A 17,096-nucleotide genomic window follows, 5' to 3' on the forward strand; every position below is an offset into this window, starting at 1 on the left:
ACTTATTTGGGAAGCTTTCACAACATTTTGGAGTGCATCTGTGGAAATCTGTGCCAATTCAGTCAAAAGAGCATTTGTCAGGGTCAGGTACTGATGCTGGACGAGCGGGCCGGCTCACAATGTCCGCTCCAGTTCATCCTCTAAAGTGTCCCGGGGCATGTGGTCAGGGCTCTGGTCAGGCCACTGAAGCTCCTCCACACCAAACTTATCAAACCATGTCTTTATGCAGCTCACTTTGTGCACTGGGGCTCAGTCATGATGGAGCAGGAAAAGGTCTTCTCCAAATTGTTCCCTCCATGTTAGAATCATATAACTGATAACATCGTCTTTGTGCTGTAGCATCAACATCACCCTTCACTGGAACTGATGGACCCAAACCCTGAAAAACAGCCCCAGCTCATTATCCCTCCTCCACCAAACTTTACTGTAGGAGCTATGCATTCTGGTAGGTAACGTTCTCCTGGCATCCACCAAACCCAGATGCTTCCATCAGACTGATGGATACAGAAGCCGATTTATCATTCCAGAGAACACGTTTCCAGTGCTCTTTAGCAATCAGGGGTCCCACTGTGTGAAAGTGCGTGGTCTACCACTTCACATCTGACCTGCTGTTGCTCAGAGATGCTTTCATTTCATACAAATAGCACTTACAGTTGACCAGGGCAGATCTAGCAGTAATTTGATTATAATTGTTTATTAGTATATATTTATACAACCATTTGCCTCGGTTTAAACCCTGCCAGCACACAATATCTCTATGGAGACTACAAGGCTGTGCGCTTCATTTGATCCACCTGTAGTAAGTAGGAGGAGTGTCCACATACTTTTAGCCATACAGCGGGTGGTGATATTGAGCAGACCTCCTACCACCCAACTCCACAATACTGAGAAGAATCGCATGACAGTATCGAAGCAGCATCTCGGAATATCGTATCGAGCCGAACTGTATCGTTCACCCCCGCAGCGGTTCCATATGGTTTTAAATGGTCTTTGAAACTCACCTCCGACTTCTTCGGTCCCTTCCAGCAGGATGTCTTTGGTGAAATTGGAGATCTGGCCGGTGAAGGAGGACAGGCTTCCTCCAACCTGGCCGAGGGACTGACCGAGCCCGGAGCTCAAACCGCCCAGCCAGGACATTTGACTCTCTCCGACACCCGGTAACCGGGAACAGGCGGAGCTGAAACGGCGGACGGCTGGTTATTAAACTCCTGCTCCTCCACAGAGACACTCCAGCCCGACAGGCATGAGAGATGTTAGCCCCGGGTTAACGGACCTTCATCAGCAGCCGCTAAACGAGCGCTGTCTGCGGTGAAAGCGGAGCCGCCGCCGCCGCGACACGGAGCACAAAAAAACGTGCCCAGAAACCCAACATAAAGCTCTCAAACTGCAAATATGATCAACTAAGCCGTCGGTCTGGAGTCAGATGAACCGCGTAGCCTCCGCAGGAATGAAGACAACAACACAGAAATGGTCAAAACCGCCTTTGTTTTGGTTCGTCTTCTCCGCTCCTGCCAGCTCGACCGCGGCCATCACCGGACTGCAGCGTCACAGGGGGACGTGGACGGGGCAAAGCATTATGGGACACCGGCGGATCGAAAGCCCAAGATAGTGTGCAGAGACCGAGATCGCCCACTGAACCCCTGAACGCTTCTAGCTGGACAAGGCGATTTCTGAACGAGTTAAAACTGTTAATCTGTGAAGTAAATTTACGACGAGTTTTATAAAATGGAAAATTATCATTAGTAGAGGGTGAGAGAGAGAGAGAGAGAGAAAGAGAGAGAGAAGGATGGAGTGAGAGAGAGAGAAAAGAGAGAGAGAGAGAGAGACAGAGACAGGCAGGTGAATTGGATGAGTTTGAAAGAAGACACAGTCACACTAGATGGCGTGAGGCCTGGAAAATATCTGAAGGTAATATTTTCTTGTTAAAGTCGTGATAGCTGATCATATCAACTATATTACACTTGCGCCCCCTCGTGGGAAAAAATCACACAGCTAATCGTGTGGCGCTCCAGGCTCTCTTGATATCTCACCGAAAACAGGCGTTTTCCATCCTCATGGCAAAGGCACTCTGGAATCCCGCTACAGACGCCTGTAGGAAACCATGAAATATTACATTTTCATAATTGTACAGTTCATATGAGCCATCGGGACTCTGGCGCGGTTCGCAGACTGTTTTGAGGTTTCCTCGGACGGCGTGTGGCTCAGACAGCGGAGAGTCCGAGAGCTCTTACTGCAACATCGCATAACATTCAAACCTTCTTAAAGAAGCTTAAATGTTTTATCGTATTTGTGTTTTGACTTTAGACATAAGCAAGACGAGAGCGAGAGAAGGTTTTGGCTCATACACACAATTTCTTATTTCGCTACATGGGAAAAAAAAAGGTAATTAAATATTTTAAAAATATTTTTCTGCGCAACACCGCCCTCCAGTGGCGCCAGGGCGCCAGCGTTCGTACGCCGATTAGCGTTACTGTGGAGAGGATCAGGCGAAATCCGCAAGAGTATGAGCGCAGCTTGATTTTGTTTCTGGACAAAATTCAGGGATTAACGTGTCCATTTAAATAGTTAAAACACACCTTTGTTGCCGACAGACAGCGATATTGTTGATGTCTATTATATTATATTAGCCCTGCAGCTGCTCAGGTATGATGGACCAGATCGGGCCAAATTAAAAATCAGTAAAATTAAAAATGAACGACTTGATAAATTAATATATGAATTCGAATTGCGAAGCATAATGATGATGAATCTAAAATGAAATAAATATACATAAAAATCTGTATATATTTATATTAATAAAATATATCATAAATATACATTTACTTATGTGTATTGAATCATTTCTCCTTCTCACAAATTTGTGTATATTTTTTTCTTTTTTGTTCATTAATTTCCACAACTTTTAAAATGTTTTTTTATTTCTGTAGTTCCTCGTCCTTATGCAAATAAACGGGCGGTCAATCAATGATGTCACGGCGTCTTTGTATTCCTATTGGTTGATCGATATCAGCTAGTGTAGATCGATTATTCACGTCTAGCTCTCTCAGCGGTAAATAAGGCCAACGTCTTGCGGCTTTCTCAGACGCTAGGGGGCGCTCCCGACTTCAAAATGAACGAGTTGATATGGAGCATTTGAGCAAAATCATAGTTTATAAATGCTGAAACATTTTTAATGTAAAAGAATGGAATAATTTCCGAACAGCGTAAAACATTTTAACACCGCTGTTATATTCTTAAGAGCTTTTAAACTCGAGCTATAGGAGTTTAAAACGGAGCCATGACGTCGGTGAGCGCGAACAGCCAATGAGCTGCTCCGCTCGCCCATCAATCATCCCGCTCTAGCAGTAAAGCCCCGCCTCCTGCTGCCCTAAACCCATTTGCTGTAGTAAAAAGGAAACATACAGGTGAGATTTCTTTGTTTTTTTAGTGAAATTCATCCTCCCGCTCTAAAATTAAAGGAAAGTTCTGGGTGATTAGAAACTATTTTAACTTCGTTTTTAACCTTTGAGCTCCATTCACTCCCATTCATTGAGGACTCGCTCGAGGGCGCCCTCTGCTGTTCAGCAGGCCTGTTTTTGATATAACGGGAGGAATAAGAACCGGGCCGGGCTCTGGTACAGTAACGGCTGCTGACAGACAGGCAGAGGCTCGGACTGTTTACTCTGCTGCTGGAGGCTGTGGGGTCACCTGGTGCATTACCAGCTCAATTGCTGGTACAGAGGTCGAACCGCAGCGTTCAGAACCTCGGAGGAGGTTCGTCGTCAGATCACGCACATACTGACTGGGGAGCCGCCGAAAGGCATTTATCGGCGGGTTTATCTCTGAAAGAGCAGTTTAATTCTCCCCCCGGGCTCAATTGCTACGCCTGAACGTGAAAAACTCACGCCCCCCTAATTACCATATGAACGAAGAATATAAGAAGTAAGCATCCTTAAGTTTGTGAAAGGCACAATATAAATTGAACTTAATAATAATATTAAATATACAGAAAAAATACATTCGAGAAATATATAACCACAGAAAAAGGAAATGTGTGTATAATTACAATCAAAATAAGCAATGTATACTTTGTTATTTTTATTTATTGATTGATTTACTGGGCCATTTATTTGTTATTTGTTGACTCTATTCACTCATATGCATTTTTGTCTCTTTGGCGCCCCCTAGCGCATCGAATTGCAGGAATCGTTTGCTAGCGTAGCCGCGTTAATTAAACGGTCTTTTCATGTAGGATAATAGAGTTTGCAAGTTCAGGTTTCTTTCACAGAAACTTGTTTTTTGAGCTCTTTTCATAACGGATGAAAGGATGAAGCAAACAGCAAAGTGTGGGTTTTGTCACTGTAGTAATGTTTATTAAAATAAATCAGACTGAAGAAATAAGAAATGCGCTCAATGGAACTGTAACAAAAATAGCCACCCATGATTAAAACCAAGTGAAATCGTTCAACACAGACAGTCTTCATTAAATAAAACCCAAAATTCTGTCCTTAAATCGCTCATTTGATGCTTTGATACTGCACTTTCCCCCCCACAGATCAGGAAAAAGGCAGACAGAGGAAAAGAGGGGGAAAAAATGGAATATTTAAGGAGAGAGAGAGAGAGGAACAGAGAGAGAGGGGAAGAAACAGAGAAACAGAGAGAGGAACAGAGAGAGAGAGAAACAGAGAGAGAGAGAGGGAGAGGGAGAGAGGGAGAGGGAGAGAGGGAGAGGGAGAGGGAGAGGGAGAGGGAGAGAGGGATCATAAAACCTCCCCATAGAACACCTGTGCAAATGGTCAGTACCAGTTCAGACAGATTGCACACACGAGCCACCGTCCAGCCGCTGACAGCTTGTATAGATTCTTTAGATTTCTTTTCCTTCTGTACACGTAGAGTATTTGATACATATTTAATATACATATTAAATTCATATTCTTCTATCTGCCTTCAGGATGTGATCCTTGGGGGTGCATCTCCGGTGTGTACGTCAACAGAACGATCATAACCCAGAGGTGCAGCAGCGCCTACAAACACCCAACACAGAAAAGCAATGACAGAGACGTTATTCCCATTTTCACCTTCATATATACACAGGTTTACAAACATATTTACCAGAAAATAATCTATAAATATTTTCAAGTACACTTGCATTCAAAAGTTCAGTTATAATTTTCCTTATTCTTGTTCTCACACTGAGGTTATAAGTAGTGTTTTTAAATGGAGCATAAAGAGAGGATAGAAAATGGGTCACTTAAAAATGATAAATTAAGTTTTTTGGTATATATATATATATATATATATATATATATATATATATATATATATATATATACACACACATACACACACACACATTTAATTTCTTCATCAAGTTATCTGCCTTGAGATTTGATCTCCACTTCTGAAATATGAAGAATTCTAGATATTCAGTTTATTGTAACTCATTTCTTAATGCTATACAGCGTCCTCAGTCATTTTAGAGTGTTCTACGGCTCTCTGGACACATCTAACATTTCTTCATTTTCATTTACAGCTTTATAGTGTCCTTCTAATTATTTGAAACCTGTTCGGTTCTGCAGGCTTCACATAACAACACTTCACAGATCTGCCTGCGACCAAATGTGTTCTATATTACTGAAAACGTTCATTTGAAGTCCACTCACCATATAAACGATTACAAAGACTCTGGCCGCGGGGTACCGTCGGAGAAAGATCCCTAACCGGATACTGGAGGCAAAGACAAATACCAAACATGATGCCAATAGTTCAACCAAATAGTTTAAAATACAACAGGGGAAAAAAGCAGTGTGGTGATGTTCAGCTGAAGAAGCTGCCAAAACTCAGATCATTCAGTCAGTCAATCATATACTAAAGACTATATGTGGTTACATCCAGTGAGAAAATGATGAACGTCTAAATCTGTATGCATTTTTATGACACATGATGGTAAACGGTCTTACCTGAAGCGATCTATGGTGCTGGCTGCTTTGCGCACTTTCCCGTACACTCCAGTCGCTGAGCTGTCCTGATCGCTGAACAGAACCGGGGTGTTTCTCTGCCTTGCACCTTTTCACAACATGGCAGAATTAAAGAGTCAGTCATAAACATCTCTATTAGGGATTGTTTGAATGCACAGATGTCCAAACTCGTTAACATTCATCCACTTACACATGAAGAGTCACAGGAGCTCATTCAGTGCAACTCATTCTACCCACATGCGCCACAGAGCGCCACAGGAGGTCATTTTTACCTGTGGCTATCAAACTCTATAACTCCTCCCTCAGTGTGTGATTCACAATGTGTGGTTCATCTGTGCAAAACTCAATACCTAACAGTGCTGTTCATATGTGCAATAATAATAACTGTGTCCAATAATTCAGAGGTACAACTGCCTTATACTAGATGTTTCATATTTATTATCACAGTCACCACCACTTTACTGTATTCATGAGAACTTAATCTCATGTATATACTGCAATTTTTTCTTTCGCTCTTGTTTTAAATTATTCAAGTGTTTATTCTTTGACATAAATGGTTGCAACTGTAATAACTAATTCTGATTAATCGTGTATTCAAATAAGGCTTGTGCAGTTTGGAATAAAAAAAAAAAAAAACAATCAAAAGAAAAATTATGCTTTAACTCGATTATTTGGGGCATTTTTCCTCAATTTTCTCCCCAATTCAGATGCATCCAGTTACACTCGCAAGTTAGGACTCCCCCAAATCACAAGATACTCTGAGCGCTACGAGGGATCCTACCCACCCACAGAGAGTGAGGCCAGTGGTGCTCTCTTGGACTCCGGGCCGCAGACTGGACTCGCAAATCTCCTGATGATCGGGCCAACACTGCGCAACTCAACAGCAAGTTCTACTTTTTAAAGATGACTTTGGCTGAAGGAATGTGTAACACTGCAGAACGGCCAGGCAGCTCACATCATTTATCAACATTACTTATCAAAGCTGTGTTAAAAAAAAAAAAAAGAGCGAAGGTTTGACTGTGTTTAATAATGTGTATTTTAGTGCCTTTAAATGATGCATCTGTGTCTATTTTGCGCAGATTTGACTCCAAATAATGAATCAGGTTCAGTTCATAAAATCAAGCGCCTGCATACCAGCACCTCATTTACATATAATTCATAATTCATGCAGATGTCTCATAGAGACCCAATAAAACAACATCATTCTCTAACTCGTGAGCCAATGGCTGAGAGTTTTGAATTGAGTAGTAAACACACTGTAAACACCCCCTACTGACCAAATTTTATACAACAACCAGAAAAAACAAACTGTGAATTAAACAAAAGGAGTCTTTTTTAAAAGAGGGTAGAATGATGGGATTTTGTAGTGTTGCGTTGATTTTCCTAATAGAACACATTTAAATTATTTATAATTATTGCAGCTTACCTGGTCCCTCCATCGCAGCCATGTTGATGTGCGGGCCACTGTTCTGGCCTCCCTGGACGCTCTTGAGCTGTTGCTCCAGCCGCTCCAGCTGGAAGATGAGAGAGCTCTTTTCCGTGCCCAGAGCCTCCAGCATTGTCTGCTTCTGGATCAGCGTCTCCGTCAGCTGGTGCAGGCGCCCCTCCAGCTCCGCCTGGCTGCTGCTGCTCAGAGCCTTATTGGTCAGCTGGAGAGAGAGGGGACAGATTTAGTTTAGCCATGCAGTCTCGTTTCATTAGGAGTGCCCTTCACAACTGTGAGTGTAACTTCAGAAGGACAGTCAGTGGAGAGGAAGCACTTTGGGAGAGGCTGTCTGTGTGTGTGCACATGTATATAACAGAGATGAGCGTCACCTGGTTCCTGAGCTTCTGGATCTCGTCCTCTCTGTCCTTGATTCGACTCTGCAGTGTGCTTTTAGTACGATGATGTTCCTCCTCCACATACTGCAGCTCCTGTTACACACAGATAGATCTCTTCACATTAACTCACATTTATAACATTTGCAAAATATCCAATTAACAAGAAACAAATAAATTTGTTTAAATAATCTCATGGTCACACATGTTCTCCTTCATCGTCCTAGCTGTTTACAGTTACTGTCACTCAAACTCATGCGCTCCATACCTGTTTGCAGCGCTCCAGTTCTGCCTCCACCTCTTGTTTGGCTCTGCTCTGTTGAGCAAGTTGTTCCTGCACCTCCTGCTGCTGCTCCCTCCAACTTTCAGCCTCCACCACAGCCTGGCTCTCCAGCTCCTGTAACACAGAACCCACTGAGTCAGAGACCCTAGGCTCCAGAAAAGCACCAGGCCGAAAAGGTAAAAATGAAGTACACAGATAAGGCAGGTAATACACCACGGTTTTATACATGAAAAAGGCCCGAGAATTAAAATTTTTTTAGGGGGTTTGTCTAGCGGACTAAAATAATCATAATTACCTAATTATGACCACGAAGTTGTTTACAACATTCCAAAATAGATGTAGTTGAATCATCACATCAGACTGATGCATCATGAGCAATAATATATTTTACCCCCTTATGCAAATATGCATTTTGCATTCTGCACTGGAAATAGCAACATACTTCCAATGTGTCTGTGCGCACTTCCATAAAACCCAACAGTATTCTACTGTCACTATACTCAACAAACTGAGACTTTTAAGCATTGGCTCTTTTTATCTCATCTCTGTTTGTGTGATGTGGATGTGTGAGTTTGAGAGTATATCCACCTGTATCTCTGAACGCAAGGTCTGTATCTGAGCCTGTAATTTCTGGATCTCCTCTCTCTGGAGCTCCTTCTCGTGCCGTAATTCCTCCAGTTCCACTCCTGCTGCTCCTCCTCCGTCCAGCACCTCCAAGCCTGAGCTTTCCTTTAGACTGCTGATCAGCTTCTCCTTGGACTAGCAAAAAAAAAAAAAAAGGATAGACTTCAATGAATATTATAATGCAATAATTCCACAAAGAATAAAATCAACTTTACACAATTTCCTTCTTACTGCAAACGTGGTCAATCAGAAAAGACACACCCGAAGTTTTTTTCTTTATTTTTACTTATAGAAATCTACAGGATCAAAAAGGCTGTAGGTGACACAGACTTCCACTGTGTGTTAGCTACATTAGACTTATTGCTTCAGTGCAAAACTAAAAGAGCAAATTTCAGATGCCAAACCTGTTTTGGCTGATAAAAGGCTTTGAGGTAATGGGGAAGTTGTGCAAATCATTGAACTCTGAACTATTCCTTTAAAAAAAATGTAAAATTTTGTGTTTTGCTATTTCTAATTTTCATTTAAACATATTTAATCAGGTGTATTTTAAGTTCAGGTGCTAAAATGACTGAAAGGCACCAGGCCCAAAGAACCAGGCACCTCAGTGTATAGTCAAGCACATCTAAACATTTCCTGCTGGATGAGCAGCGTTTGATTGATTTTGATGACACATGGTTTACGGACGTTCGCGGCTGAAAGTATGAGAGTGTGGACAGGTGTGAGGTGTACTGGCAGAGGGCTGAGACCTGCAGAATGCGAGAGGCTTTGTTTTTGTAGTCCTGCAGCTCCTGTTTGGCATAGTCTGCAGCAGCACGGGCACTTTTGGCCTGCTGCTGGAGCTCCTCCGCTCTCTGCTTCTCCTCCGTCACTCTGCGCTCTGTACTCTTCAGTGACTCTGCTAACGTCTGCCGCTCCACCTCAATCTTCGCCAGCCGTGCTGCAAACTCGCTCTGACAGAAACACAAAAACAGGGGTTGAGGCTTCTGCTGCTCATGAGAAACCTGACCAAGCCGTAAGACTTTAAACCATTATCCACGTTCTCAAAACATCCCAATATAATGTGTCAACCCCCCCATTACCCCAAATGTGGTAGATCAGCCAAGACGTTCTAAACTTCTGCACTCGTGATACGAGTATAATGTATGGAACAATTATACAACAGTGAGTTCTGGCCACGCGAGCTGATTGGTTGAGAGGCGTTCTAACCGGGCGGTTATTTCACCATAACATCACAGGTTTCTCATAAACACTATCACTCCGCTGAGACGCCGTTGCTAAGCAACGACTTTGACAGCTGTAGGAGACGCTCAAGAGCGTTTTTACTTCTTACTTTGCCACAAACAGAAAACGGATACTGTTAAGATCACATTTGATCGACAGACGATTTGGTCAGACTCTGAAGATCAGATGACAATAAATTCCCAAACTGTCAGTCGGTCTGTGTGGAGCAAGAGAATGAACTGCCTATATAGAACCGTCTATAGCACATTCATGGATATTTTCCGTAAATCCGAAGAACCCTCTCACAAGATAAACCTTTAATCATGCAAAAAACCCTTTAATCATGCAAAGCGTTCTCTGAATGTTTATGGTTCTATACAGAACCATTTTCTTTCCAAAAAAACATTGAAGAACCGTCTTTTTTTAAGAGTGTAGTTTATCTGTAAATACCTATCAGGTCCACAAAGTTTAAAGCAGGTGTATAATGATTCATGGGAACCATCTTTTTTAGGAGTGTGCTGACATATGAAGTATGAAGACATATTATTACTGTCAAAATGGGTAAAAATAGCAGAACATTTAAATGAAATGAAAACCCAGGAATTTTCAGTGATTAACAATTTGATTATGAAACAGACATAGGCAATTATTGCGTTATGAGTCTTGCTCAGTGACTCTCATTGGTAGCATATGGTGCTTACCATCCTGAGAAAATTCAGGATGGTAAGGTGGACTTGACAGAGAAAGAAAAAACAAAGAAAAAACAAACTACAGGACAACAAAATGTCTTGGCTGACAGGCAACACTTAAGGAAGGAGAAAAATATGAAAACTACATTTTATGATTAACTATGAAACTTTCTAGAAAAACAGAATTACTACACTGACCATAATCATTGTACATGGACCTTAATTCTGTTCCTAGGCGCTTCCTCCTCTCTGTGCACTTCTGCTCTCTGCACGCTGTATCTGTGTGAGTATTCACCTGCATCTGTCTGTAGCTGTCTTGTTCTCTCTTGACGGCCACATCAGCCTCTCTAAGCCGGTCCTGTAGCGTTTGCAGAGCCTGAGAATGCAGGCTGTTGCCCTCACTGTGATCCTGCAGGATCCTATCGGCCGCAAACAGAAGAGTACCCATTTACAGACATAAACGCAAGACAGATGAACTGTGAAATAAAGAAGCCTCAAAAAATAAAGAGGCACACTAAATAAACTATTAAGGAAAAAGTGTCAATCAACAGAATAAACGCCATGAATCACTGACTGAAATGAAGATATAGTGTCACTGATTGCAAAGCACCACTCTTATGGCACATCAAAAGCTATTTAGTGCCCTCTTGTGGACAATTCTCAGCCTGCTAAACTTGAGTGAGTTACAAACCAGTTCCATGATTTCATTAAATGTTAAAGTTAATTAAATAAGCAGCAGGAAAACTGCAATTAGTACTATGGACTTAAGGTATATATTTAATATATACCTTAATAAAATATTTAAGGTATATATATATATAATATAAGGTATATATTTACTTTTGTTAGAAAATTAATTCAGATCTGTTGTACGCAATAAACAAGAGTAACTAACCACCACTTAACAACCTCAACAGTGGCTTTTTAATCTTACAGTTCATGCCCAGACATCATAGCATGACCAAGCATTTGTATGTTTTATCTCTTATAACTTCCATAAGCAATGAAAAAGAAAGTACTGATCATGCAGAACGTTCCTCATTGTTTAGAATACATTATAAAAAACAATGACACTAAATTCAAACAATTCTTTCGTGCTAGGACCTACCTAGACCTCTCATTCTGGGCCTCTTCTAGAGCACAGCTTCGCGCTTTCACTAACTGATCTGCCTCGTCCAGTCTCACTTTCAGGATGGCCAGCTGAGCGTCCTTTGCCGACAGGGCCTCTGTGAGATCATCAACCTGCGCCCGCAGCTCCCTGACGGTGCGATCAGTGCGAGACTGATCCGTGTTCCACTTTTCAGCACGAGTCCGGGCCTGGTTCAACTCTACAGGGACGAGAGCAAAGGAAAATAATGGTGCAAGAACTGGACAAACAGACCTGAAGTCTGGCTCATATCTAAAGCTTCACTATGTATGTTTTGGGGATTTGGGGACCTCTCTGGTGGAAATGTGTAACTGCACGCAATGTGAGGAAGAATGTGGGTTATGATTTGGAGTCCATTCCCTTTTAAAAACTGATGAAAAGTACAGTTTGCCTGTCAAAATAAAAACTGTAAGTTGTAATATTAGCATCAACCTGCCCAGTGATTGCAGATGAAAATTTGTCATTTGGCTAAATGTGGCATATTTACATGAATTTATGTGAATTATTGTGCATCGTCCCTGTTAAGTACACAAGTGAAGAATATTTGTGGGGGGAAAAAATAAATAAAAATAAAACGCTAAATCAGGAGACATTACACTGCCTTTGAAATTTGGCCTATTACAAAGCAAAGGAAAAAATATTTTCACAAATAAAATTATAATTAATTAAAGCTAAACTCACTTTATTTCTAATTTTATTTAGAATTAAATACAGTACCATCTCCATCTGCTCAGAATAAGCTTCTGAATCAGTGTTACTGTTTAGCATTTAGTTTCCTAAATGGAATAAACTACAATTATCATTTTGTGATATATTTAAGTTTTCTCACCCTCCTGTGTGTCCTTTGCTCTCTTGATGAGGGAGGCCATCTCCTGGTTGAGTGAGGACACTTCATTGCGCAGGAGTTGGTTCTCCAGACGCAGGCTGGACATCACTTGCCCAACCTGCTTCTCTGGGGCTGCAGGGTCTACTGTGGCAGGGGGGTCCAGAGCGGCAGCAACCCCAGAGTCAGAGCTCTCTGGAGTATCACCTGCAGAGAGAAAAGCTTTAAAACTACGAAGGCATGAATTCTTAACATAACGACAGAGCATTCACAATAGTAAATTAAGAATTACAGCACTTATATATGCTTATAATCCATCAGTAAAATGTAAAGACAAATCAAATTGCATGAAATCGTACATAAATATGTAAAACTGTACCGCAATTTCAGAATCTACATAAGTCTATTAGAGATTTGTTAAAAACTACACGATACACAGTGACCCACACATTTTCAATGTGAATGAACTTGAGTTAAAGTAGAGACCCCCAAGGTAAAGTATTACTCCAGTAAAAGTAGAAGTTCCTCCCTTTAGACCTCCACTTGAGTAAAAGTACTAAAGCATTTCCCTTCAAATGTACTTAAGTATAAAGTAAAAGTACTAAAAGAGTAATTCTGGCTCTGATCTGGTCCTGTTATCATTTTTATAACTAGACTGGCTTCATGAACTCATTTCAGGTGAAACTCCTCCAGCGTCTCTCTTGGTAAACCAGTCTTTTAATAGAACGTCATTAATTAGTGACGCTGACGTCTATTAAAATGATCAGAAGCACAAAACACTGAAGGTAAACAGTTTCCATCAGGGAGAACCGAGTGGCTCTGAAATCACTTTTTACACACAAGCAAAGTTTCAGTTTCAGATTTATTTACAACTTAGTTCCAAGTTTAAGTTGAATAAAAACTGGCTTTAAACTCAGGATCACAGATGAGCTCCTTTACTATGTTGATCTGTCGGCCTCTGTTCATAAACATAAACCAGCCCAAACTCATTTACTATAAAATGAAATGGTGTTTGTAGAAATTCAGAAAAAAGCCGCGTCAGTCTCGACTGCATATGTGGACATATTTCTATATTGTGCTCTATTTACACAAAGTTAGGTTAGTTCATCATTTATGTTGAACAGACTCTCCCAAAGTTTTACGCTGCTGCACTGACGTTGAACCGAGTGCTGCACTGGGTCGGTATGACCAACAGGTCAAAACCAGCTCTAAACAAAGTGACCGCTGGGCCCTGATTGGTGCTCTGGCTTTGCGCTTCTTTCGTTTTGACATGTGACGTTTTTATACACACAGAAACCAAAAGGAACGACAGATTTCTCAAAATGTAGTGGAGGAAAAAGTCGGATATTAGACATCTAATGCTCTGCTCCACTAGGTGAGCTACATGTGAACAGGTTTCCAGGAGAAAACACACCAGAGTTCACTTCTTTTTTAACACAGCTCATCTTTTTCTCACAGAGTACAAGTGAACTGCTGCCCTCTTCAGGTTAAGCCTGAATGTGCCGTCACACAAAATATTTACATAATATGTAAATATAAGGATTAGGTTTCTAATATTGATTAATCTGCTTTGCTTCACTGGATGAAACTGAAACATTTCTTCCGTGGAATAATTTGCAAAAAAGTCAAAAGAAATATTTTTGGGGAAATCAACCCAGCATTTGAGTATTACATCTCATTTCAGTACCTTGGCTGAAGTCTCGAGCAGAGCCATCCTCGGTCTTGGCACTGTGTGTGCTGGCGCTGAGCGAGCTGAGGCTGGAGTTTCGAGACAGACCCCGCATGGAGGGAGGGGTGGCCGGGGCTGAGGGAGCTGCCTGGGGAGCTGCAGCTACCGATCCATCCGTTACCTGGCCCTGAGCCAGACCTTCAGCCAGACCCGACGCTCTGGATGCTCCATCTCTACTGACCTCCCTCCTTTCACTCTGCGGTGGATCCGAGCTGTTCAGGAAGTCAAACAGGAGATCATCATCCACCTCTGGCTTCTTGGGCCTGACAAAGCCGGAAGAGGCTCGTACGGCTCCGTTGCCGTTACCGTTGCCGGCGGGAGCTGAGCCCAGATGAGTCACGTTGGACACGTTGCCAGTTCCAGTCAGTGAGGTGGCTTTGGATTTCTTAATGTTCCCTGCTGCTGCGGAGATGAAGCCAGGTGTCTCCTGGCTGGAGGATGAACCACTGTATCCATGCTGGGGTTCATAAGAAGGTACATAGGTTGCTGAACTCTGCTGAGATGAGTCTACAAGATCCGCCGGGTTGTAGGATGACAGGGAGGATTTTCGGGTCGACTGTTTAGTCAGAGCGGTGGCTGCTCCCTGGTCCACTTTATTCAAGAAGTCCTCCGCTCGGCCAGCCAAATCAGCAAACCAAGACATCCTGAGGGCTGCAAAATAAAAACAACAACAAGAATAATCATAATAATAATTATATTAATATTAATTCATATGGACCTTTTCATGCCAATGGCTCAAAGTGTGTTACAGACAGGTGAAAAGCGTAAGAGAAACTGCATCACATAAGAAGGAAAATACACGTTTTTAAAGGTTTCTTAAAATTGAGCTTTGAGCTTAACAGTCCGATAAAAGGTGGAATTCAATTCCACAGCTTAGAAACATAATAACTGCACAATAACTGTTTCTCCATGTTTTCTGTATTTTACAGAAGTTATTTGTAGGTCAGTATCCGCAGATTTCAGATTGGGTGCTGGAACATAAAACAGACAAACACTCTGTGACGTAAGAGGTGCTTTAAGGCCATTTAGAGCCTTAAAACCTAGTAGCAGAACTTTAAACTCTATCCTGAACGATGCAGGTGGTCAGTGCAGCTCTTTCTTAACGGGAACGAGTTGATCTTTTCTGTTAGGCTTCGTGCTGTTGCATTTTGTGGGAGTAATAAGTGCACATGAGTTTTGACCCAGTGCACATAAGTTTTGACTACAACTCACCTCAAGTGTCAAACTGGTCGTTTCATGTGATCATGGATATCTTAATCCTTTACATGCACACCAATAACTACAAAGTCCAAAGGTATCAATAACCATAGATATCAGTTTTATCCAGGATGACCCATGTAATAAGTTGGTTGCTTTTGATACCTGGTAGCTAAAATAGTTACAAGCATCCAAATTAATATATATATATATATATATATATATATATATATATATATAAAAATCATTTTGACCTACTAACTACGCAGCCAAGGCATCTCATCTGATATGTACAACTTAGCTGCATACTTGAAAAGCTGGTTCTTCAAGGGTTCTTTAGTAAAGACAACACTTTTATTTAGAGCCATGAGTTCCATATAGACCCATTTATGCTTAAATGGCTCTGCACGGCGAAACGGTTCCTCAGACTGATGAGGAACGGGTTGCATATGGTTCTATATAGAACTATCTGGAAAAACCACTGTGCTTAGTAAAAGAACCAAGTGTCTAGACCAATCACTGAGGGTTCCCAAGCTTGTCAAGCTTGTCTGAGAAGGTTTATAATATAACGCTATTTATCTAAAATCATCCGACCTACTAATCGCTGCCAAGGCGTCTGAGCTTCTGAGCAGCGCTCAGCTAAAGCAACTCACCCCAAAAACAGACAAATACACCTCAGCCACCAGCTAACTAGTTAGCATCAATATTCCCTGGTTAAAATTACTTTTACAGTGAATTTTCTTATGACAGCGGGTTCAACGAAAACGACGAAGCTTTTAGCATTAATAACCGTAGCTGACGGAAAAAAAACAGGAGTATATAAACACGGTTAACAGAGCAGAAAGGCGGTTAGCTTAGCTTAGCTTAGTTTAGCTTCGCTTAGCTTTAACTTAGCATCCTCCACTGCTGAGGATGTAGACACTCTCAGCTCCGTACCTGAAGTGTCTCATTTCTGCTGAAGGGCGGAATAAAGATCCTCTTGGAGGCATTTGTCTTTACTAAATTGGGATCCAGTCGCACTCACCATCAGCCTGGGAGCTCCGTCAACACAGCCGGCGCTAATGTTTTCATTCCTTTCCCATCCGCATCAACCGAAATCCGGCTCTACGTGGCCCGGAGATTCGTTAAAGGGCCGGAGCTCAGAGCGCCTTCGTCAGGCACAAGGAGCGATACTGCCCCCTACAGGCCCCTACTGGCCCCTACTGGCCCCTACTGGCCCCTACTGGCCCCTACCGGCCCCTACCGGCCCCCTGCCAGAGAACTTGCAGAGAGGAGCATGGAGCTCCGCTGGTGACATACTGTAGAATTAAAAATAACACGTGGGAACGAGATACTAAGTCGTGGCCACGCATTATTGATCTTGTTCCTACGCTTTACTGAGTCGTGGGCACAACTTAATTATCTCATTCCCACGCCGTACTAAGTCGTGGCCACGCATAATTTTTATTATTTCTACAGATGTCACCAGCGGGGCTCCGTAGAGGAGAACTTCCACTCTGCAATGTCTTGCGGGTTTCTCAAACGCTGGGGGGCGCTACCGACTCCAAAATGAACGGGTTGATATGGAGCATTTGGGCAAAATCATTGGTTAGAGATGTAAAAGAATGT

At 42.1% G+C, this 17,096-nt stretch overlaps 2 protein-coding genes across 3 annotated transcripts in view; both read right to left on the bottom strand.

Annotated features, from left to right (window-relative positions):
- trip11 (thyroid hormone receptor interactor 11) overlaps positions 1 to 1,552 on the bottom strand; it is a 38,290-nt gene extending 36,738 nt beyond the window's left edge. The window contains exon 1 of the mRNA XM_017718226.2: positions 1,002 to 1,552. Within this exon, the coding sequence (XP_017573715.1) occupies positions 1,002 to 1,137 (136 nt within the window). The 5' untranslated portion in view covers positions 1,138 to 1,552. The remainder of the gene's footprint in view (positions 1 to 1,001) is intronic.
- Positions 1,553 to 4,326: 2,774 nt separating this feature from the next.
- Positions 4,327 to 16,656, bottom strand: golga5 (golgin A5). Of its 2 annotated transcripts, none has more exons than XM_017718224.2 (13): positions 16,513 to 16,656; positions 14,250 to 14,942; positions 12,569 to 12,769; positions 11,701 to 11,920; positions 10,888 to 11,011; positions 9,429 to 9,632; positions 8,647 to 8,817; positions 8,044 to 8,172; positions 7,773 to 7,871; positions 7,384 to 7,606; positions 5,940 to 6,045; positions 5,643 to 5,706; positions 4,327 to 5,003 (listed from the first exon to the last, which is right to left on the bottom strand). In XM_017718224.2, exons 2-13 carry the CDS (start codon positions 14,932 to 14,934, stop codon positions 4,917 to 4,919), a joined length of 2,313 nt encoding a protein of 770 aa, XP_017573713.1. In that variant the 5' UTR covers positions 14,935 to 14,942; positions 16,513 to 16,656; the 3' UTR covers positions 4,327 to 4,916. The 2 variants fall into 2 exon arrangements, with proteins under 2 accessions (XP_017573713.1, XP_017573714.1); XM_017718225.2 differs by having other exon boundaries at positions 16,425 to 16,635.
- Between the last annotated feature and the right edge of the window lie 440 nt (positions 16,657 to 17,096).

The sequence above is a fragment of the Pygocentrus nattereri genome, chromosome 5 (assembly GCF_015220715.1).
Source record: "Pygocentrus nattereri isolate fPygNat1 chromosome 5, fPygNat1.pri, whole genome shotgun sequence".
In the NCBI taxonomy this organism is placed as follows: domain Eukaryota; kingdom Metazoa; phylum Chordata; class Actinopteri; order Characiformes; family Serrasalmidae; genus Pygocentrus; species Pygocentrus nattereri.